General features: G+C 43.4%; 2 protein-coding genes and 1 long non-coding RNA gene across 19 annotated transcripts in view; 2 read left to right on the top strand and 1 right to left on the bottom strand.

The window, feature by feature from the left end:
- Positions 1-761, top strand: part of RMDN3 (regulator of microtubule dynamics 3) — a 34,869-nt gene extending 34,108 nt beyond the window's left edge. For all 15 annotated transcript variants that reach the window (XR_012414791.1, XM_045395314.3, XM_045395313.3 and 12 more), the window contains one exon: positions 76-761. Coding sequence is in view for 14 of the 15 variants with exons in the window: in XM_045395314.3 (XP_045251249.2) it covers positions 76-129 (54 nt within the window). In the remaining variant the exon portion in view is untranslated. The remainder of the gene's footprint in view (positions 1-75) is intronic.
- A 1,485-nt stretch (positions 762-2,246) lies between these two features.
- Positions 2,247-6,982, top strand: LOC141407185 (uncharacterized). The gene is made up of 2 exons (XR_012414795.1): positions 2,247-2,369; positions 6,618-6,982. It is a non-coding gene; the product is annotated as an uncharacterized lncRNA (long non-coding RNA).
- RAD51 (RAD51 recombinase) overlaps positions 5,078-24,348 on the bottom strand; it is a 40,765-nt gene continuing 21,494 nt past the window's right edge. The window contains exons 6-11 of one of the 3 annotated variants that reach the window (XM_015452661.4): positions 17,470-17,564; positions 11,736-11,858; positions 7,212-7,325; positions 6,720-6,849; positions 6,373-6,494; positions 5,078-5,611 (exon numbers count right to left, since the gene is read on the bottom strand). In XM_015452661.4, coding sequence (XP_015308147.1) covers positions 5,488-5,611; positions 6,373-6,494; positions 6,720-6,849; positions 7,212-7,325; positions 11,736-11,858; positions 17,470-17,564 — 708 coding nt within the window. In that variant the 3' untranslated portion in view covers positions 5,078-5,487. Of the gene's footprint in view, positions 5,612-6,372; positions 6,495-6,719; positions 6,850-7,211; positions 7,326-11,735; positions 11,859-15,909; positions 17,293-17,469; positions 17,565-24,348 lie in introns of those variants that run through there. The other 2 variants (XM_005559197.5, XM_073995525.1) reach the window with 2 other exon arrangements.

The raw sequence follows: 24,348 nt of genomic DNA, 5'->3' as shown, positions 1-24,348 counted from the left end.
TCTTCTCAGGTTCCACTGGTTTGGGAAAATGCTGGTTTAAATATTGAGCCCTAGATTTGTTCTTTGTCTCCCTAGGATTTGGCTCTCCAGAAGGACCTGGAAGAATTGGAAGTCACTTTAGGAGACTAACCACATGTCACTGGCCTTCATGACGATGCTACTATTTAAGCGGGGCGGGGGGGGAGGCTTTTTTCCTTAGACCTTGCTGAGATCAGGAAACCACACAAATCTGACTCCTGGGTCTGACTGCTACCCAGTACCATTCCCCATTAGTTAATTTATTCTAACCTCTAACCTAATCTAGAATTGGGGCAGTACTTGTGGCTTGGGTTTCTGTTATTCTCTCCCTTGAGTAATCTCTTGAAAAAAAATCAAGATTCACACCTGCCCCAGGATTACACATGGGTGGAGCCTGCTGGTGACGTGGATGAACTTCAAAGCTATAGGAACAAAGCACAGAACTTGTCACTTTAATCTTTTTCACTGACGAATAGGCCTCAATACATATAGTCCTAAGATCATACCTTACCAACCAAGGTAAAAGGGATCAGAGTAGCCCATAGGCATTGCTTTCTTATCACCTATCATGTGAATTCTACCTGCATTCCTGGGCTGGACCACTTGATGACTTCCAGAGTCCTGTTAGCTTTTGGAATGACAGCAGTGGTATAGGGTTTATGATGCTATAAAACAAACAATGTCTGAAAAGTTGTCTAGAATATATTTTGTTACAGACTTGAAATAAACCAAATTTGATGTTATCAGCTCTTTATTCTTACTTGACACCTCCATGATTGTTTCCACCTACAGAGGCTATTGCAGGCAGGTTATGATTAATGCTCTTTACAGTATATAAAATACAGGTATCAAGCTTATTTTTAGCCTAAACAAGGCCTATTGCCACTAAGCAGGTACTCCCTACCCCTCTCATGTTCATTCTTAGGGCCACGAGCACAAACCCCTAAATCCACCTAGAAGAAAATTTAGATGCTTAGGCCGGGCGTGGTAGCTCATGCTTGCAATCCTAGCACTCTGGGAGGCCGAGGTGGGTGAAGCACATGAGGCCAGGAGTTTGAGACCAGCCTGGCCAACATGATGAAACCCCCATCTCTACTAAAAATACAGGGAAAAAAAAATTAGCTTGGTATGGTGGCACATGCCTGTAATCTTGGCTAGTAGGGAGGCTATGGCAAGAGAATCACCTGAGCCTGGGAGGCACAGGTTGTAGCGAGCTGAGATCATGCCATTGCACTCCAGCCTGGGCAACAAGAGCGAAACTCTGTCTCAAAAAAAAAAAAAAAAAAAATTGAGATGAACCAACCTCTTAATCCAGAATGTCACTGTGTATTTATTACACTAACCCAGATTTTTTTTTTTTGAGATGGAGTCTCGCTCTGTTGCCCAGGCTGGAGTACAGTGGCGTGATCTCGGCTCACTGCAACCTCCACCTCCCGGGTTCAAGCGATTCCACTGCATCAGCCTCCTGAGTAGCTGGGATTACAGGCGCACACCACCACACCCAGCTAAACTTTTTTGCATTTTTAGTAGAGACAGGGTTTGAACTCCTGACCTCAGGCAATCCGTCCACCTCAACCTCCCAAAGTGCTGAGATTACAGGTGTTAGCCACTGTGCCTGGCCCTCAGATTTATTTTGTGGTGTAGTAATGAAAGAGGACCTGAGATACACTCAATTCTAATAATAAAACATTCCTTTTTGGTCTAAAACCTAGATTAGGTGGGTCTGGGAATCCATGTGTCTCCAGGTGATTTTCCCAAAGAACAGGCAAACACAAAATTGCCCCTTATCAGAAACCCTCCCACTAAGGGTCTCAATAATGTCCTCGGGGGAAAAACAAGGTTACCCTGGTATTTCTGTCACCCGCATCCCTCTTCTCCCCCTCACCCCCTCAATACCTTTAGGAAGCTCTGGATGGCACATCCTGCACAGTGGCACTGAGAGGGCTTTCAAGGAAGGCTGGAGCAGCTTTTTTTTTTTTTTTTTCCTAGCCAGCTCAGGTGAGACCTGTCACCAAAAGATTAAGGTGTGAATAAGAGGTTTTAAAGGTTTTTTTTTAATTAGGAACGCTGACTATTCTGTATGGAGAACAAGCGGCTTGGCCCAGCCACCAATAACATGAGCATTCAGAGGAAAAGGTACCTGAGCCAGATCAGGCTGAAAACTTATTCTTCCTGGCAGGGATATCAGTGTCATTGGACACTTATGTTTTTGTTTTGTTTTGTTTTTGAGATGGAGTCTCGCTCTGTACCCAGGCTGAAGTGCAGTGGTGTGATCTGGGCTCACTGCACCCTGTGTCTCCCGGGTTCAAGCAATTCTCCTGCCTTAGCCTCCCGCGTAGCTGGGATTACAGGTGTGTGCCACCATGCACAGGTAAGTTTTGTATATATATTTTTTGAGATGGAGTTTTTTTCGCTCTTGTTGCCCAGGCTGGACTGCAATGGCACGATCTTGACTCACTGCAACCTCCGCCTCCCGGGTTCAAGCAATTCTCCTGCCTCAACCTCCCAAGTAGCTGGGATTATAGGCATGTGTAACCACACCCGGCTAATTTTGTAATTTTAGTAGAGATGGGGTTTCTCCATGTTGGTCAGGCTGGTCTCAAATTCCCGACCTCAGGTGATCTGCCCACCTCAGCCTCCCAAAGTGCTGGCATTACAGGTGTGAGCCACCACGCCCGGCCAGTTTTTTATTTTTAGTAGAAATGGGGTTTTGCCATGTTGGCCAGGCTGTTCTCGAACTCCTGACCTCAGGTGATCCGCCCGCCTCGGCCTCCCAAAGTGCTGGCATTACAGGTGTGAGCCACTGTGCCTGGCCTCCTTATATGTATTAGTATCATAACATCATGTTGTACACCTTAACTGTACAATAAATTTATTTTAAAAACAGGAAAACATTTTGGATGGTCACTGAGCACTTTGGGTAAGATATGGATTGGAAGTGCTAACTACTGAAATGAAGTAAAGGGAAAAAAAGAGTCCCATAAACTCCATTTGGCATCTGGCTTCCAGGGACATTGACAATGCTACTTTTCAATCTTTGATTTTTTTTTGAGACGGCCTTGCTTTGTCACCCGTGCTGCAGTGCAGTGGTGTGAACAGGGCTCACTGCAGCCGCTACCTCCTGGGCTCAAGGGATCCTCCCACCTAAGCCACTGGAGTAGCTGGGGACTACAAGTGTATCCCAACATGCATGAATAATTTTTTAACTTCTATATTTTTTGTACAGACAGGGTTTCACCATGTTGCCCAGGCTGACCTCAAACTCCTGGCTCAAGTGATCTACCCACTTTGGCCTCCCTAAGCGTTGGGATTACAGATGTGAGCCACCACACCTGGCCCAGTCCCTGATTCTTAATCTTTAAAGACAGGCCAGGTGTGGTGGCTCACATCTGTGATCCCAGAACTTTGGGAGGCCAAGGTGGCCAGATTACCTGAGGTCAGGAGTTCAAGATCAGCCTTGTCAAAATAGTGAAAAGCATCTCTACTAAAAATACAAAAATTTGTCAGGCATGGTGGCACATGCCTGTAATCCCAGCTACTCGGGAGGCTGAGGCAGGAGAATCGCTTGAACCTGGTAGGCGGAGGTTGCAGTGAGTTATGCCACTGCACTCCAGCCTGGGCAACAGAGCAAGACTCTGTGTCAAAAAAAAAAAAAAAAAAAAAACGCCAGGCGCGGTGGCTCACGCCTGTAACCGCAGCACTTTGGAGGGCCGAGGCGGGCGGATCACAAAGTCAGGAGATCGAGACTATCCTGGCTAACACGGTGAAACCCTGTCTCTACTAAAAATAGCCAGGCGTGATGGCGGACGCCTATAGTCCCAGCTACTTGGGAAGCTGAGGCAGGAGAATGGTGTGAACCTGGGAGGCAGAGTTTGCAGTGAGTCCAGATTGCACCACAGCACTCCAGCCTGGGCGACAGAGCCAGACCCTGTCTCAAAAAAAAAAAAAAAAAAAAGACTAGAACTGCTTTTAAAACAAAGCATCACAGGGCTATGCAAGGTGGTTCGTGCCTGTAATCCCAACACTTTGGGAGGTCAAGGTGGGCAGATCACTGAGATCAGGGGTTCGAGACCAGTTTGGCCAACATGGTGAAACCCCATCTCTACTACTAATACAAAAATCAGCAGGGCGTGGTGGCAGGCATCTATTGTCCCAGCTACTCGGGAGGCTGAGGCTGGAGAATTGCTAGAACCCAGGAGGCGGAGGTTGTGGTGAGCCAAGATCGCGCCACTGCACTCCAGCCTAGGCAACAAGAGTGAAACTCCGTCTCAAAAAAAAAAAGCCACAAGGCAAGCCATGGTATGTCTGTCTTTTATTTTCTATTAGGTTGAAAGACAAGCACAATCATCTGCAAGTGGGACTTTCCTTTCTGGTTTCAAATCTTAAAGTAATAGAAACTGATCACCCCTATACAGAGCCAAAAAGATTACGGAAACCCTGTCTTGAAATAGCTTGCACTAGAATAACTGCTATAAACAGCACATTCACTACTAATAACTACTTTATTAGAAGCCTCACAATCAAATCTGTTTACTTAGCCTCTGAAATGATTGCTTTCTTTTTTGTTTGAAACATGGTCTCATTCTGTCGCCCAGGCTGGAGTACAGTGGTACAATCTCAACTCACTGCAACCTCCACCTTCCAGGCTTAAGTGATCCTCCCACCTCAGGCTATCGAGTAGCTGGGACTATAGGCACGGGCCACAGCATGTCCAGCTAAGTTTGGCATTTTTGTAGTGATGGGGTTTCGCCATGTTGGCCAGGCTGGACTTAAAACTCCTGGGCTCAAGCGATCCACCACCTCGGCCTCCCAAAATGTTGGGATTATAGGCACAAGACACCACACCTGGCCTGAAATGCTTAAGACTCTAGAATTATCTTGAGTTAGTCTTAGCAATAAAAGACCAAACAGGCAGACGGTGAAGGGCTAATGGCCCAGTAGGCTTGGCACAAGACTCCATAACCAAAACCTTACACAAGATCATTCAGATAGACAACTTAAAAACCTGCTTGAGAGTTTTACTGACAGAAAAAAAGAATCTGTGCAGAGACCCATTCCCTTTGCTACATAGCTCAGGCATTTTATTTTACCATTAATTCAGAAGTGAGAGAAGGGTCACGTCTCTCCAGCTTTAGTTCTCTTGGAAACTAAGATTGTCCAGTACACAGCTTGTTAAACCCAAGTCATTCCCAAGGCACCATGTCAAAGATACTTCATACCCCTCCTCCAAAACCAAAGAAAACACACAGAGATTAATACACTACAGAAGGAATAAACATTTTAGATTAGTTTGTGATTACTGACCTGTGTCCTGTTTACACCATCAGAAAAACTGATACAATAGCTGTTTTTCCGGAAGCCTTTTCCTGGTAGTCACAACAGGAAGAGGCCTGTGGAGAACCCCAGGGAGCAGTACACTCTCATTAGGCTGCAGCACTTAAGGTTTTTAACAGAGAAAAACCCAATGATTCAGTCTTTGGCATCTCCCACTCCATCTGCATTGATGGCAAACATAGCTTCAGCTTCAGGAAGACAGGGAGAGTCGTAGATTTTGCAGATTCTGGTTTCCCCTCTTCCTTTCCTCAGATACAATCTGACCCAAAGACAGACCAAAGCACCAATTTGTTATAATTAAAAAATTCCATCCTGACTTTAAAACAGAGCTGAAAATTTTTTAGACATGTATTCTTCCTAGAAGGACCCTGGGAATATTTCTGTACTGTTTTCCTTAGTGCATTTCCAACCTGGCAGAATCCATTTTTGCCCTGGCCCCTCTCAGTGGATTGTCCATACTGAAACAAACATTAAAAAAAGAAAAAGTTTCTTTCAAGACACTGGCTTGATCTTTTGCCAGGCTGGAGTGCAGTGGTGTGTGATCATAGCTCAACACAGCCTCGAATTCCTACGCTCAACTGATCCTCCTGCCTCAGTCTCCTCAGTAGCTAATACAGGCACATGCCACCACACCGGCTACCTCTTTTGTAGAGACAGGGGCCTCACTTTGTTACCCTGACTCGTCTCGAATTCCTGGCCTCCAGTCATCCTCTCACCTTGGCCTCCCAAAGTGTTGGTATTATCAGTGTGAGCCACAGTGCCCAGCCCAAACATTTTTTAAATAACGAGGGAGAGGCATCTCTATTATTCATATTCATTCTTCCACACTTGTGGGTTTTTAATTCTTTTATGAATTAAAACATCTATACCAACCAGAGCATGTTAATTAGATTAGCAAGAGTTCCTAAGTGTCTATACAACAGTAGCTTTAACAGGGCTTAAATGAAAATACTATATATTCATGTCTGCTTCACAGTTAACATGACATTCTGAAAAGAATCGATCCCATCAACACCTTACCTGGTTGTTGATGCATGGGCGATGATATTTCCTCCAATAGGTTTTTTGGGATCAGCAGCAAACATGGCTGCTCCATCCACTTGGGCTACCACCTGATTAGTGATTACCACTGCTACACCAAACTGATGGGGAAAGGATAAATGTCAATTTTGTGGCCGTAGACACTCCAAGAACCTCAATACTGCCACCACTTTGCCCCACAAAGCAATGAATGACTAATGTCTCTCTCCTTCCTTTTCTAATAGAGCTTGATGATCTCAGGCACTGATGTCTTGGCTTCCTAGCAAGGTTCCTGGAATTCACAGCCACTGAAAGTAGGCATTCTCTGTCCCTATCCCACAACTTACCTCATCAGCAAGTCGCAGAAGCATCCGCAGAAACCTGGCCAAGTGCATCTGCCTGGCTGAAAGCTCACCTCGACCCGAGTAGTCTGTTCTGTAAAGGGCGGTGGCACTGTCTACAATAAGCAGTGCATACCTACAGGAAACAAGGATTCTCTGAAGCCTATTTCTAGCCTGTGTCAGATTCTACTCCCTTCTTTACCACCCTAAAATCTCATATTCATAGTTTTCCTTGTATGTAGATGTTTTATTAAAATATTTGCACAGCACTAACATCTGACGCACCGTTTAACAAGATTTCCAGCAAATTCAAGTAGACTATGATTTCATTTTTAATAGGTACTTGACCTAAACTATAAAGCAAGAGTGTCAAAACAGGAATTAAACTTAAACTTCCTCATTTCTAATTCAAGCTACTATCAATCTGGCCAAATATCCATTACAAGACTCAGGGAAGGACTCGAAGAACATATTTGGTGTCTTACACTGAGCACACACCTAGATTCTACCATCATGGCTGATGCTTGATAAAGGAGCTGGGTCTGATGGTCTGTGTTGAACGCTCGAGCATATGCTACATTATCCAGGACATCACTGCCAGACAGACCATACCTATGGGAGAGGAGAGAACATTTTTAGGCTGCACACAGAACTCAGGCAGATGAGCAATTCATTTCTGACAATTACCTGAATAGGTAGGGAAGAAGTGGTACTGAGAGTAGTTTCAGGGCCAAAGAATGTAATTCCCTTTCTATTAAGAAATTCAGGCAAACTACAAGCAGAGAGATGATAGCACCCAACTACTATGAGCTCTACCTGGCAAGTCTTCAGGACAAATCAAATCTATTCTTTTTTTTTTTTTGAGACGGAGTCTTGCTCTGTCACCCAGGCTGGAGTACAGTGGCGTGATCTCACTGCAACCTCCGCCTCCCAGGTTCATGCGATTCTGTTGCCTCAGCCTCCCGAGTAGCTGGGATTACAGGCGTGCACTACCATGCATGGCTAATTTATTTTCAGTAGAGACAGGGTTTCACCATACTGATCAGGCTGGTCTTGAACTCCTGACCTCATAGTCTGCCCACCTCAACCTCCCAAAATACTGGGACTACAGGCATGAGCCACCACACCCAGCCTAAATCAAATCTATTCTTTGAGGGCCAGGAGCGGTGGCTCATGCCTGTAATCCTAGCACTTTGGGATGCCGAGGCGGGTGGATCACCTGATATCAGGAGTTGGAGACCAGTCTGGCCAACATGGCAAATCCCTGTCTCTACTGAAAATACAAAAATTAGCCAGGCGTGGTGGCAGTCACCTATTACAATCCCAGCTACTTGGGAGGCTGAGGCAGGAGAATCACTTGAACCTGGGAGACGGAGGTTGCTGTGAGTGGAGATCGCAACATTGCACTCCAGACTGGGTGACAGAGTAAGACTCCATCTCAAAAAAAAAAAAAAAAAAAAGGCCGGGCGCGGTGGCTCAAGCCTATAATCCCAGCACTTTGGGAGGCCGAGACGGGCGGATCACAAGGTCAGGAGATCGAGACCATCCTCGCTAACACGGTGAAACCCCGTCTCTACTAAAAAATGCAAAAAAACTAGCCGGGCGGGTTGGCGGGCACCTATAGTTCCAGCTACTTGGGAGGCTGAGGTAGGAGAATGGCGTAAACCTGGGAGGCGGAGCTTGCAGTGAGCTGAGATCCGGCCACTGCACCCCAGCCTGGGTGACAGAGCAAGACTCCATCTCAAAAAAAAAAAAAAAAAAAAAAAAAAAGTTCAAAAGAGAATGTTTACATATAACCCAGTGTGCTATAATTATGTTCTAGGTTCATGATTCTATCATGAAGATTAAACAGATGGCATAAGGATAGAATTACACCTTACGATCCTGACCAAATAAAAGAAGAATGAAGAGATATATGTTTTCTCTATTTAGACTGTGAATGTATGGTTAAACAAACAAACAAAAAAAACAAGCTATAACAGGCGTAAGTACTTTACCTCACAAGTCTTCTAGTTGTGCCTCAAGAAACACTGATATGGCTGGGCACGGTGGCTCACACCTGTAATCCCAGCAATTTGCGAGGCCAAGGTGCGCAGATCACGTGAGATCAGGAGTTTGAGACCAGCCTGGCCTACATGGTGAAACACCGTCTCTACTAAAAATACAAACTGCAGCCGGGTGTGGTGGCAGGTGCCTGTAATCCCTGCTTCTCAGCTCCTCACCAGGCTGAGGCAGGACAATCTCTTGAACCCAGGAGGCAGAGGTTGCAGTGAGCCGAGATTGCACCACTGCACTCCACCCTGGGTGACAGAGCAAGACTGTCTCAAAAACAAACAAAAAAATACACTGATATAATCTACTATCAGAAAGGGAGAAGAGGCTGGGCGCAGTGGCTCATGCTTGTAATCCCAGCACTTTGGGAGGCTGAGGAGGGAGGATTGCTTGAGCTCAGGAGTTTGAAACCAGCCTGGGCAACATGGCAAAACCCTGTCTCTATAAAATTTTAAAAAATTAAAAATTAAAAAAGAAAGGGAGATTATCTATTTGCTATAAAAACAGAGAAGGTTTACCAGAAAAAAGAGTTGTCCTAGCTTTTCTCTCAGCAGTGCTCACAAAAAAAACTACAGGAACCTCTGTGCTTAGGCTCCAGAAGCAGGACATGGAATTCCCACAGCTTGGGAAAAGTTGGCTGGAAATAGCATCCTTTTTCATAGTGTTTCTTGAACTTCCTTAAAGATAAGAATAACCTGGAACACCCGTTAGGAAACAAATTCCTGGGCTGGGCACGGTGAGTCACGCCTGTAATCCTAGCACCTTGGGAGGCCAAGGCAAGCGGATCACTTGAGGTCAGGGGTCCGAGACTATCCTGGCCAACATGGTGAAACCCAATCTCTACTAAAAATACAAAATTTAGATGGGCATGGTGGTGCGTGCCTGTAATCCCAGGTACTCGGGAGGCTGAGGCAGGAGAATCGCTTGAACCCGAGAGGAGGAGGTTGCAGTGAGCCGGTATCACGCCACTGCACTCCAGCCTGGCAGCCTGGGTGACGAGTGAAACTCCGTCTCAAAAAAAAAAAAAAAAAAAAAAAAAAACAGAGAAAAGGAAAAAAAATCCTGGGCCTAACCTAGACTCAGTGAATTAGAATTATCAGAGAAGAGCCTGGTAATTTGTATATTTAACAAATACCTCAGGTTATTCTTAACATGTACATTTGAAAATCTAAGCTTATCTCAAATGAGCGATTCTCCTGCCTCATTCTTTCACAGTACTTCAAAGATTTTCAAGCAAGGCTAGCAATTGTGGTTATGGTTTTCAAACTTTAGCAAGCATAAGATTACCTGGAGAGCTTGTGTTTTTTTGTTTTTTGGTTTTTTTTATTGTTTTTTGAGATGGAGCTTCGCTCTGTCACCCAGTCTGGAGTACAGTGGCATGATCTTGGCTCACTGCAACCTCCGCCTCTCAGGTTCAAGCGATTCTTCTGCCTCAGCCTCCCGAGTAACTGGGATTACAGGCACCTGCCAACGTGCCCAGCTAGTTTTTGTATTTTTAGTAGAAACGGGGTTTTACCATGTTGGCTAGGGTGGTCTCAAACTCCTGGCCTCAGGTGATTCACCCGCTCGGCCTCCCAAAGTGTTGGGATTACAGGCGTGAGCCATGGTGCCTGGCCCTGGAGAGCTTGTTAAAACAGGTTGCTAGCCCGAGTATCTGATTGTTTCTGATTCAGTAGATCTGAAGTCCCATCAGACAATTTGCATTTCTAATCTCAAGTAATGGTAATGCTGGGGACCATGTTCTGGAAACCTCAGAGCTACAGTAACATGAATGTGGGTTAATATTCTTCAACAGGGCATGGCAAAAATTAATCAGTAAGGGTTCTTCTGTTGTGAATGAAAGAGGGCTATTTTTTATTAGCTTAAGGAGTCCTTGTGACATTCTCAGAAATACACATTTTTTTCTTGATAGAGAGACCTGATTTTTTTTTTTTTTTCAGATGGAGCCTCGCTCTGTGGCCCAGGCTGGAGCGCAGTGGTGCAATCTCGGCTCACTGCAAGCTCTGCCTCCCGGGTTCACGCCATTCTCCTGCCTCAGCCTCCCGAGTAGCTGGGACTACAGGTACCCACCACAATGCCCAGCTAATTTTTTGTATTTTCAGTAGAGACGGGGTTTCACCGTGTTAGCCAGGATGATCTCGATCTCGATCTTGTGATCCGACCATCTCGGCCTCCCAAAGTGCTGGGATTACAGGTGCGAGCCATCGCGCCTGGCTGATAAAGAGACCTGATTAAAACAAATTAATGAAATTTCTATGTAAACATATTTTTCAGTGAGGCACAGTCACTTATGCCTGCCTGTAATCTCAGCACTTTGGGAGGCTGAGGAGGGAGAATCACTCTAGGCCAAGAGTTCGAGACCAGCCTGGGCAACACAGTGAGACCTCATCTCTACAAAAATAATAGGCAGGGCACGGTGGCTCACGCCTGTAATCCCAGCACTTTGGGAGGCCAAGGTGGGTGAATCACGCGGTAAGGAGACCGAGACCATCCTGACTAACACGGTGAAACCCCGTCTCTACTAAAAAATACAAAAAAATTAGCCAGGTGTGGTGGCAGGTGCCGGTAGTCCCAGCTACTCGGGAGGCTGAGGCAGGAGAATGGCGTGAACCGTGGTTTATGCCTGTTATCCCAGCACTTTGGGAGGCTGAGGCAGGGGATCACCTGAGGTCAGGAGTTCAAGACTAGCCTCAACATGGAGAAACCCCCTCTCTACTAAAAATACAAAATTAGCTGGGCGTGGTGGTGCATGCCTGTAATCCCGGCTATTCAGGAGGCTGAGGCAGGAGAATTGCTTGAACATGGGAGGCGGAGGTTGCAGTGAGCCAAGATCATGCCATTGCACTCCAGCCTGGGCAACAAGAGCAAAACTCTGTCTCAAAAAAAAAAACAAAACAAAAAAAAAAAACAAAAAGAAAAAGAAAAAGAAAGAAAAATAGAAAAATATTTGCTGGGCTTGGTGGTACATGCCTGTAATCCCAGCTACACTGAGGAGGGAGGACTGCTTGAGCCCTGGAGTCAGAGGCTGCAGTTGTACTGTTGTACTGTTGATTGTACTGTTGCATTCTAGCGGGGCAGAGTGAGACCCCATCTCTAAAAACACAAACAAAAAAAATATTTTTTGTGAGCAAAACATTCATTAACAAATGCTGAATGCACTGCTCTATGGCTTGGGCATCCAGTGGTTGACCACATCAAAGTTCTTGTCCTCATAGCCTATATTCTACTAGCTCATCTATCCTATCTGAATACTTATGTTACGAGACGATGTTTTAGTGACTCTGTCCAAAAGAGAACCCTTAAACTACTAAAATAGTATACTTAAAAGTATGAATGCTGTACAAGATTGCCAAAACAATTTTGGGAGGGAAGACACAAGTATATACATCTTCAGAAAACTAAGATCAGGCTGCAAAAGAGTAATTCCTTTTCCTTCATAGGGATTTTGTAGGCAGAGGCAAAAAGCTGCAATTACTATTCCAACCTAATTTTGTGCTTCAGGGTATACATTTAATAGGTTGCAGTCCTCAAGTTATAAGCTGGGAAAGATAATTTGATTATAAAACAAGAGAGAATATTCTCCTCAACTTATTTAGGCAGGTTCCAACTTGAGTCTGACATCTCAGCATATAATTAAATTGTTTTATCACTGGGTTTCCATAAAATGTGTGGCAGGGCTAAATTACCACATTTGACCCTAGACAAAGGAAAAGTAAAACAATTTTGAGGCTGTATTTCAAAACTTTATTTGAGGATACAGAAACTTATAACCTTTTCACAAGCTTTACTCAGGTATAATTAACATATCTCAAAAATGACCCGCTGTAAATATAAAATTGAGAGCTTTAGTGAATTTGCAGAGTTGTATAACCATGAGCACAATCCAATTTTAGAACATTTTCATCACCCCTAAAAAAATCTCTCAGCTTCATTCACAATTACTCCTAATTCCTATCGACAGTAACCACAATTCTTCTATCTCTTAGATTATCCCCTTCTGGAAATTTCTTTTTTTTTTTTTTTTTTTTTTTTTGAGACGGAGTCTCGCTCTGTTGCCCAGGCTGGAGTGCAGTGGCGCGATCTCGGCTCACTGCAAGCTCCGCCTCCCGGGTTCACGCCATTCTCCTGCCTCAGCCTCCCGAGTAGCTGGGACTACAGGCGCCCACAACCGCGCCCGGCTAATTTTTTGTATTTTTAGTAGAGACGGGGTTTCACCGTGGTCTCGATCTCCTGACCTTGTGATCCGCCCGCCTCGGCCTCCCAAAGTGCTGGGATTACAGGCGTGAGCCACCGTGCCCGGCCTGGAAATTTCATATAAACGGAATCATACAATATGTGGTCTTTTGTGTTTAACTTCTATCATTTAGCATATTTCAAAGTTCATCCATGTTGTTAACATGTATCAGTACTTAAGTTCTTTTTTTATTGCTGAAGAGTATCCCATTGTATGGAGAAAACAAATTTTGGTTATTCATTTACCAGTTGATGGACATTTTGGGCTATTACAGTGATACCATAAACATTATCATACAAGTCTTTGTATGACATGTTTTTATTTCTCTTGGGTATATAACTAGAGTAAAATTGCTGCATCATATGGTAAATTCATTTTTAACTTTTTAAGCAGCCACCTGTTTTTGCAAAGAGACCACCAATGCATATTGTCACCAGCAATATGTGAGGGTTCCAGTTTCTCTACGTCCTCCCAGTATTTGTTACTGTCTTTTTTTATTATAGCCTTCATAGTGGGTGTGAAGTGGTAGCTCACCACGGTTTCAATTTGCATTTTCCTGATGATTAATGATGTTGAGCATCTTTTTATGTGCTTATCAGCCATTGTATATCCTCTTTGGAGAGATATCTATTCAAATCCTTTGCCCATTTAAACAACTGGATTATCTTTTTATTGTTGGGTTATAATAGTTCTTTATATATTCTGGATACTAGACCTTTATCAGATACATGATTTGCAAATATTTTCTCACATTCTTTGGGTTATCTTTTCATTTTCTTCATAGTGTCCTTTGAAGCACAAAAGTTTTTAATTTTGATGAAGTGAAAACTCACTCTATTATCAATTTATTCTTTCATGGACTGTGTGTTTGGTGGTGTAGCTAATATTTGCCTACCCCAAGGTCACTAAGATTTCCCCCCATGTTCTCTCTGAAACATTATAGTTTAGGCTCTTATTTAGGATTACCACCCTTCTAAAAACAGTATAGTAAAACATATAACATTAAATTGAGCATTTTAACTATTTTAAAGTATACAGTTCAGGTGCATTAAGGACATTCATGCTGCTATGCAACCATCACCACTATTCATCTCCAGAGCTTTTTCATCATCCCCAACTGAAACTGTACCATTAAACAATAACACCCCAGTCTCCCTACCCTCAGAAAACCACATTCTACTTTCTGTCTGATTTTGAAGTACCACATATTAGTGGAATCATACAGTTTTTGTCCTTTTTTTTTCCTTTTCCAAGCCAGAGTTTCACTCTTGTTGCTCAGGCTATAGTGCAATGGCATGATCTCAGCACACTGCAACCTCCGACTCCCAGGTTCAAGCGATTCTCCTGCCTCAGCCTCCGGAGTAGCTGGGATTACAGGTGTGTGCCACCACGCCTGGCTAATTTTTTCATATTTTTAGTAGTGATGGGGATTCACCATGTTGGCCAGGCTGGTCTCAACTGACCTAAGGTGATCCACCTGCCTCGGCCTCCCAAAGTGCTGGGATTACAGGCATGAAGCCACTGCGCCTGGCCTCAGTTTTTGTCTTTTTGTGACTAACTTATTTCACTTAGCATGTCCTCAAGGTGAGTGGATGTTAATAGCATGTGTCAGAATTTCCTATCTTTTTATCTGCAGGACTAGGTCTAAGAAAAAAATTTTTTTTCTTCCTTTTAAGGCTAAAATAACATTTCATTGTGTGTATATACCACATGTTATATATTCATTTGTCAATGGACATAGGGTTATTTCCAAAGCTATTGTGAGTAATGCTGCTATGAACATCGGTGTCCAAGTCTCTGAGTTCCTATTTTCAATTCTTTTGAATATATAGCAGGAAATGGAAGTGTCAGATCACATGGTCATTCTGTGTTTAATTTTTTGAGGAATGACCACACTGTTATCTATTTTAATTTTTACGTGTGGTGTATAGTAAGGGTCTAAAGTTATTGTTTTGCATTTGGAAATTCACCTACATCAGCACAATTTATTGAAAAGACCATTCTTTCCCTCATTAAATTGCCTTGTCAACCAGGTTTGGTGGCTCACATCTGTAATCCTAATACTTTGGGAAGGTTGAGTTGGGAGGATCACCTGAGGCCAGGAGTTCGAGACCAGCCTGGGCAACACAGCGAGATCATGTGTATTTGCAAAAAATTTAAAATTTAAAAAAATCGCCCCTTATCTTTGTCAAAAATCAAGTGACCATAAAGGTTTCATTTCTGAACTCTCCATGTTTATCCTTATGCCATCACCATATTGTCTTGGTTATTGTAGCTTTATAATAAGTTTTTAAACCAAAAAGTCTAAAATCTCAAATTTTCTTTTTTTTCCAGACATTTCAGCTATTCTGGGTCCTTTGCATTTCCATATGTTATATCCCATAAATGTGATTATTTTGTAAATTTCTGCAAAAAAAAACGCTTGCTGGAATTTTGATCAGGATTGTGTTGAATCTGTAGATAAATCTGAGGAGAACTCAGTCTGGTGTCTTGAGACAGACTCCACCCAGGCTGGAGTGCAGTGGCACAATCTCAGATTACTGCAACCTGTCTCCCTGGTTCAAGTGATTCTCCTTCCTCACCCTCCCAAGTAGCTCGGACTACAGGCAGTATGCCACCATGTCTGGCTAATTTTTGTATTTTTAGTAGAGACAGGGTTTTGCCATGCTGGTCAGGCTGGTCTTGAACTCCTGACCTCGGGTAATCCGCCCACCTTGGCCTCCCAAAGTGTTGGGATTAAGGTGTGCGCCCCTGTACCTGGCCAAGAATGCCATTTTAATAATACTGAGTTTTCCCATCCATGATATGGAATGTTTCTCTTTATGTAAATCTTCCATTTTTCTCAGCAATGTTTTAAGAGTTTTTGCTGTACAAATCTTACATTCCTTTTGTTAAATTTATTCCTAAGTATTTTATTCTTTTTCATGCTACTGTGAAGTTTTTTTTTTTTTAAGCTTGACTTTTGAATTGTTATGGTCTAGTATATAGAAATACAATGTATTTTTGTATCTTGATACTGTATTCTGCAACTTTCCTGAACCAGTTTATTTAGTTCTAGTTTTTCTTGTAGGATTTTCTACATATAGCACCATGTCATCAGTAAATAGTTTTCCTTCTTCTATTCCAATCTGGATGCCACTTATTTCATTTGCTTGTCTGACTACACTGTCCACAATCTTCGGTACATTACTGAATGTAAATAGTGAAAGTGGGCATCCTTGCCTTGTTACTGACTTAAGGGGGAAAAGCATTCAGAATTTCACCATTAAGGCTGGGTGCAGTGGCTCATACCTGTAATCCCAGCACTTTTGGGAGGCCAAGGCAGGCAGATCACTTGAGGTCAGGAGTTTGAGACCAGCCTGGCCAACATGGAGAAACCCTGTCTCTTCTAAAAATACAAAAATTAGCTGGGCGTGGTGGCACACGCCTGTAGTACCAGCTATTCGGGAGGCTGAGGCAGGAGAGTCACTTGAACCCGAGAGGTGGAAGTTGCAGTGAGACAAGATACCACCACTGCATTCCAGTCTGGGCAACAGAGAATTTTCACCATTTAGTATGATGCTACCTGTAGGTATTTCACAGATGCCCTTTAGTAGGACCTCTGATACATGTTATATTCATTATTGAGAGTGAGATATTGAAGCCTGTATCCATTACTGAAAATGAAAAACTGGTCCCCTACTATTATTGTTGAGTTGTCTATTTCCCCCTTTAATTCAGTTTTTGTTTTGTGTATTTTGGGGCTTTGTTGTTAGGCGTGTGTGTATATGTTTACAACTGTTATATCTTCCTGACAAACTGACCTTTTAATTATAAAATGTTCCTCTTTGTATATAATGTGTTTGTCTTAAAGTGTACTTTATCTGATAATAGTATAGCCACTCAGGGTCTCTTATGGTTACTATTTGCATGCAATATCTTTTTCCATTCTTTTACTTTCTAAAGGGTTTCTCTGGAAGAAAACATATAGTTGGATTTTTTTTTTTTTTTTAATCCAGTCTGAGAGCAACTGTAAAGAATGCCTTTTCCTGGCCAGGTGTGGTGGCTCACGCCTGTAATCTCAGCACTTTGGAAGGTCAAGGGAGGTGGATCACCTGAGGTCAGGAGTCCAAGACCAGCCTGGCCAACATGGTGAAACCCCATCTCTACTAAAAATACAAAAAATTAGCTGGGCGTAGTGGCGGGCACCTGTAATCTCAGCTACTAGGGAGGCTGAACCCAGGAGGTGGAGGTTGCAGTGAGCTGAGATCACGCCATTGCGCTCTAGCCTGGGTGACAAGAGCGAGGCTCCATCTGGAAAAAAAAAAAAACAAAACACCTTTTTCTACTAAGGAAGTCATTCTTTTGAACCACACATATAACTTTGGGAAGTGGGGTTATAGAAGAAACACTCTTCGGCCAAACTAACCCGGGCAGTCACTACTTTGATAAGTGTAGCCATATTCCCTCTTATCTAAACCAGTAACCTACCTCTCAGCCACTGCCAGCAGTCGTTCTGGCCTAAAGGTACCCTCGGTGTCAATGTACATGGCCTTTCCTTCACCTCCACCCCGGTCAATGGGAAGCTATAGAGAACAAAAACAACAGTGGAAATGAACATTGTATTTCTGATATAGCTGACCAAGTTTCTCATGACATCTTTATAATTCCTCCAAGGCAAAGGGGAAACAACACTTAAGAATGACAGTGGTAGGAAGGCAGCATTCCCTTCTGATATTAATAGCAATACAGCTAGAAAAACATGTAAAGCTGATTGTGTCTCAGTACATACAGCTAGTCTTGTCAGAACTGGACTGCTTAGAAATACAGCCCAAAGTAGGTAATTATTTTCTTCTCTCTTTTTTTATTGCGATGGAGTCTCACTCTGTCGCCCAGGCTGGAGTGCAGTGGCGTTATCTTGGTTCACGGCAACCTCCACCTCCTGGGTTCAAGCAATTCTCCTGCCTCAGCCTCCCGAGTAGCTGAGATTAAAGGCGTATGCCACCATGCCCAGCTAATTTTTGTATTATTAGTAGAAACAGGGTTTTACCAAGTTGGCTAGGCTGGTCTTGAACTCCCAACCTCAGATGATCTGCCTGCCTTGGCCTCCCAAAGTGCTGGGATTCTAGGCACGAGCCATTGCACCTGGCCTTTTTTTGTTTTGGAGGTAAGATCTCACTCTGCCGCCCAGGCTGCAGTGCAGTGACACAATCTTGAACTCCTGAGCACAGGAGACCCACCCACCTCAGCCTCCCAAAGTGCTGGGATTACAGGCGTGAGCCACCGTGCAACCTCTGCATTACAGGCTCAGGTGATCCTCTCATCTCAGCCTCCCGAATAGCTAAGACCATAGATGTGCACCACCACACCTGTTAAATTTTTTTGTAGACAGGGTTTTGCCACATTGCCCAAACTGGTTTTAAACTCCTGGATTCAAGTAATCTGCCTGACTCAGCCTCTTAAAGTGCTGGGATAACAGGCATGAGCCACCACACCTGGCCAGTAATAAAATTCTGTAACTGCATGCCAACACGAGACTGATCAATTCAAAAGCACAAAAACTTGGAAGACCATTTACCTTAGCTTTAATCAATAACGGGCCATGATCCAAAGCCCAGTTAATCTTAGCATGTCTAAATCAAACTTACACTTCACTTTATTGAGCAATTCATTCTTCAGGGGTACTAAAGGGGCTTGTCAATGCCCTCGGAGCGTCCACAGCAAATTTCAAGTGTGAGCAAGAAAGAAAAAAACATATTTGCTCCAATAGTATAAACAAGATATTTAAAATGAATAATTGGAGAAAACAGAAAAATAAGTAGTAGAAAGAATTTTGAAAAGAAATCAAAAAGGAAAGAAAAGAGAAGTAAATGAAATGCCATGAAAACTGTCTCATGAGCCCCTCAAGGAAATCTCTGCTTTAGGCTACCCATCCCATACCAGATACCTTTGAATTTTTCTACAGAGTTTAAGTGAATGATGCTAAAGGCTAATTTCCACTCTAGAAATCTACTTTGGAGTCATAACTCACCTTTAAATTCTGAGGAAAATCCCTTAGAACATTTTACGTTAAAGTTCTAGGAGAACCAAATTTTTTCTTTCTTTTTTTTTTTTTTTTTTTTGAGACGGAGTTTTGCTTTTGTTGCCCAGGCTGGAGTGCAATGGCACGATCTCAGCTCACCACAACCTCTGCCTCCCAGATTCAAGCAATGCTCCTCCCTCAGCCTCCCAAGTAGCTGGAATTTCAGGCACGCACCACCACGCCCGACTAATTTTGTATTTTTTAGTAGTGATGGGGTTTCTCCACATTGGTCAGGCTGGTCTCAAACTCCTGACCTCAGGTGATTCACCCACCTTGGCCTCCCACAGTGCTGGGATTATAGGCACGAGCCACTGCGCCTGGCCCAAATTTTTTCTTATCTTCGAGAATTTTTTTTGAAATTACAAAACAAGTATGTGCTTATATTAAAAATCCAAACAACATAGAAGTAGAGGGCCGGACATGGTGGCTCACACCTGTAATCCCAGCAGTTTGGGAGGCCAAGGCGAGTGGATCACTTGAGGTCAGGAGTTTGAGACCAGCCTGGCCAACGTGGTGAAACCCTGTCTCTACTAAAAATACAAAAATTGGCCAGGCGCGGTGGCTCAAGCCTGTAATCCCAGCACTTTGGGAGGCCGAGACGGGCGGATCACGAGGTCAGGAGATCGAGACCATCCTGGCTAACATGGTGAAACCCCGTCTCTACTAAAAAATACAAAAAACTAGCTGGGCGAGGTGGCGGGCGCCTGTAGTCCCAGCTACTTGGGAGGCTGAGGCAGGAGAATGGTGTAAACCCGGGAGGCGGAGCTTGCAGTGAGCTGAGATCTGGCCACTGCACTCCAGCCTGGGCGACAAAGCGAGACTCTGTCTCAACAAAAAAAAAAAAAAAAAAAAAAAACAAAAATTAGCCGGGCATGGTGGTGCACACCTGTAATCCCAGCTACTCAGGAGGCTGCGGCACGAGAATTGCTTGAAACCAGGAGGCGGAGTGTACAGTGAGTGAGATCGTGCCATTGCACTCCAGCTTGGGTGACAGAGTAAGAATCTGTCTCAAAAAAAAAAAAAAAAAAAAAAAAAAAAAAAGTAGAGTAAAAACTGAAACCTTTTCAGCACTCTCCATCTCCCAGAAATAATTTCCCAGGTTATTTTCTATGCATTTTCATACACTTCTTTTACATAAGTGGTTCTTCCACTTAACTATGTGATTCTCAGAATATTCCTTCCTTTTCTGTAAAATGTAAATAAAACTGACCTTATGGGATTGTTTTAAAAACTAAATAAAATAATTCATGTAAAGTGTTTAGCACAGTACACTCTGAAGACATGATTTCCCCAACCTTGAGGGCACTGACTTTGGTGTATACAGTTATGGAAGGCTTTGTTTATTTGGTAAGGGAAAAATTATGCTACTATTTGGCAGATAAAATCTTTCACATGGGAATCCATGGAAGGAGCAAAGGACACATATACAACAAAAGAGGGTGGTGCCTAAAGAAAGATTTGGAACCAGTGGCCAAGAAGACAGAGAGCAGAAGCTGCCTCAGCTTCTTGGAGAGGAGGAAATATTAACACTCTGGGGGCTAAGTCCCCAGAAAATAAGATGAATGAAGTTTCCCTTACTCCTACCTCCAGGTAATATTAAGTGCTACTATGACAGGGGAATTTTTTCCAATTGAATAGACTTCCTTGGCAAAGGAAAGCCACAGATGATTGGGCATAGGTAGGCAGACTTATAACAGGATAGTGGACAAGCTCCCAGGGTAAGCTCAGGGGGATGGATTACATGCTCTGTTCTCCAGCTTATTTGGCCCTTTCCACTTTGCCCTCCCAGTGCCATCATAGCCATCTTCTATACACATCTTCTATTATTGGATTGGGATACCATCAGGTTAGCTCTTCTTAGGACCATAATTCAATACTTCTTCTCGTTTTATAGTGATTCACTTTGTTTCTAACTTTTACCATTTACTGATGCTTTGGTATAAATTCTTTGTACATTTATCTTTGCGTATATGTGAAATGTCCTGTAAGACAAATTTTCTGTCAAAGGGTATGTGATTTTTTTTTTTTTTTTTTGAGACGGAGTCTTGCTCTGTCACCCAGGCTGGAGTGCAGTGGCACAATCTCAGCTCACTGCAACCTCTGCCTCCCGCGTTCAAGCAATTCTCTGCCTCAGCCTCCCAAGTAGCTGGGATTATAGGCACCCACCACCCTGCCTGGCTAATTTTTGTATTTTTAGTAGAGACGAGGTTTCACCATCTTGGCCGGGCTGTTCTTGAACTCCTGACGTCGTGATCCATCCGCCTCAGCCTCTCAAAGTGTTGGGATTATAGGCGTGAGCCACCACACACAGCTGCACATGTGTTTTTAAAATTGGTACTTGTGTTAAATTGTCTTCTCAGAATTGTTTTTATTTTTATTTTTTAATTGAGATGGGGTCTCGCCATATTCCCCACACTCATCTGGAACTCCTGCCTCAGCCTCCCAAAGTGCTGGAATTAAAAGCATGAGCCACTATGCCTGGCCCAGTATTTTAAAATTACTGTAGCATTTTGGACAAGCATGGGCAATACACTTTGTAACCTAACTGTAGCTCTCAACTTTATGACTTTTCTATGACAGAGAGATCTAACACATAACGGGGTTTTACTTTATTAAATTGATAAATTTGAACGAATGAGAGTAGATCATGTTTAGATTTAAGCAATAGTCTAACATCCTCTCTATATCCCTGGTTCCAATTCTCAGGCTAATGAAATGTAATCTTTTCTATTATTAATTAATTAGCATTCTTTTTCTTTAAAAATAAAAATCAACGATCTATATAGTTGTTCAGCCATCTGCAAATGTTATTTTAACAGGCTATGTTTTCTTGAGAATTTTGCTTTAGTTTATTGTTGACAGACATCATTTGACTACTTAATAAACATTCTCAGGCTAGGATTCTATTTGTACAACTTTGGAGCATCAGCATGCTATGCTGAGTTGCCAAGGCAACTACAGATATTGTGTACTGTAGTCTAAGTATTTATTCTACAAAACTCCCTGTCAAAACAACATGGGAAAACATTTCTATTTAAAAAGGTCACATATCATGTCAAATGACGGATAAAAGAGTGACATTTTAAACAGCCCTAATTCCCTTTAGCTATCAAATTTCTAATGGAGCTCAGGCAATAGCTACAGCTTCTATAACTTACTCTTACTCTTCTCAATGTTTCCTCCCTTATTATCATAAAAGGTCTCCTAAGTATCCTCCTCCCCCCCACAACTCTTTCTTCCTAATGATTATAAGGATCTGGGTGCAGAGGCATTTGCCTGTAATCCCAGCTATGTGGGAGGCTGAGGTGGGAAGACTGCTTGCGCTCAGTACTTTGAGAACAGCCGGGGCAACATACGGAGACCCAATCTCCAAAAGAAAAAAAAAAAAAAAAAAAAATTTATTTCTGAGGATAGTTAACAATGGATTAGGTCTACTCGATACTGAAATACTAGCTTGGCTGTCTCATAAGACATATGGTAGCCAGCCTGTAATCCCAACACTTTGAGAGGCCGAGGTGGGCGGATCACGAAGCCAGGAGATCGAGACAATCCTGGCTAACACGGTGAAACCGTCTCTACTAAAAATACAAAAAACTAGCCGGGCGAGGTGGCGGGCGCCTATAGTCCCAGCTACTTGGGAGGCTGGGGCAGGAGAATGGCGTAAACCCGGGAGGCGGAGCTTGCAGTGAGCCGAGATCGTGCCACTGCACTCCAGCCTGGGCGACAGAGAGAGACTCCGTCTCAAAAAAAAAAAAAAAAAAGAAAAAATGGGAGACTATCAAGCTAGATTACTTGATGTTATATTTAAATAAACTTGGGCCAGGTGCAGTGGTTCACACCTGTAATCCCAGAACTTTGGGAGGCTGAGGCAGGCCGATCACCTAAGGTCAAAAGTTCGAGACCAGCCCAACCAATATGGTGAAACCCTGTCTCTACTAACAATACAAAAATTAGCAGGGGGTGGTGGTGTGTGCCTCTGGTCCCAGTTACTGGGGAGGCTGAGACAGAATTGCTTGAACCCAGGAGGCAGAGGTTGCAGTCAGCTGAGATCATGCCACTACACTACACTCCAGCCTGGGCGACAGGGCGAGACTGCCTCAAAAAAAAAAAAAAAAAATTTTTTTAAATAAACTTTTATTCATGAAGAACCAGAGTATTTTCTATCTTTTAAGAAATGGCATTCACCACCTCAACACAGTGGTGACTGATGAAGGACATATCTGTAATATGAAAAAAAATTGAGATATATTAGTCTCTACAGAGACTAATATAACGAGGCTGATTTTCTCATTTCTTGCATATGGTTTACTATGGAAGACACAGGGCCCTAATAAAATCCGTATTTTTTTTTTTAAGATAGGGTCTTGCTTTGTCACCCAGGCTGGAGTATAGTGATGCAATCACAGCTCACTGTAGCCTCAACCTCCCAGGCTCAAGCCACCACACCTGGCTAATTTTTAAAAAATTATTATTATTATTATTTTTTTTTTTTTTTGAGACGGAGTCTCGCTCTGTCGCCCGGGCTGGAGTGCAGTGGCGCGATCTCGGCTCACTGCAAGCTCTGCCTCCCAGGTTCACGCCATTCTCCTGCCTCAGCTTCCTGAGGAGCTGGGACTACAGGCGACCGCCACCATGCCCAGCTAATTTTTTGTATTTTTAGTAGAGACGGGGTTTCACTGTGTTAACCAGGATGGTCTCAATCTCCTGACCTCGTGATCTGCCCGCCTCGGCCTCCCAAAGTGCTGGGATTACAGGTGTGAGTCACCGCGCCTGCCTAAAAATTATTATTTATAGAGATAAGATTTTGCTGTGTTGCTCAGGCTACTCTCAAACTCCTGGGCTCAAGAGATTTGACCACCTTGGCCTCCCAAAACACTGGTATTACAGACTTGAGCCACTATACCCGGCGTTCAAAATCCACATTTTTTTTTTTTTTTAGATGGAGTCTCACTCTGTCGCCCAGGCTGGAGTGCCGTGGTACAGTCTCGGCTCACTGCAAGCTCCACCTCCCGGGTTCACGCCATTCTCCTGCGTCAGCCTCCCAAGTAGCTGGGACTACAGGCACCAGCCAACACGACTAATTTTTTATGTTTTTAGTAGAGACAGGGTTTCACTGCATTAGCCAGAGCGGTCTCGATCTCCTGACCTCGTGATCCACCCACTTCGGCCTCCCAAAGTGCAGGGATTACAGGTGTGAGCCACCACGCCCAGCCCTAGATCCACATTTTTAATGACACATACCATCTTTAACTGTAAAACAGCATTACATCAATGTAATAAACTTTTTT

Source organism: Macaca fascicularis, chromosome 7, assembly GCF_037993035.2.
Source record: "Macaca fascicularis isolate 582-1 chromosome 7, T2T-MFA8v1.1".
Taxonomy (NCBI): Eukaryota; Metazoa; Chordata; class Mammalia; order Primates; family Cercopithecidae; genus Macaca; species Macaca fascicularis.
The sequence above is the reverse complement of the archived record's forward strand: the minus strand, read 5'-3'. Positions and strand labels throughout refer to the sequence as shown.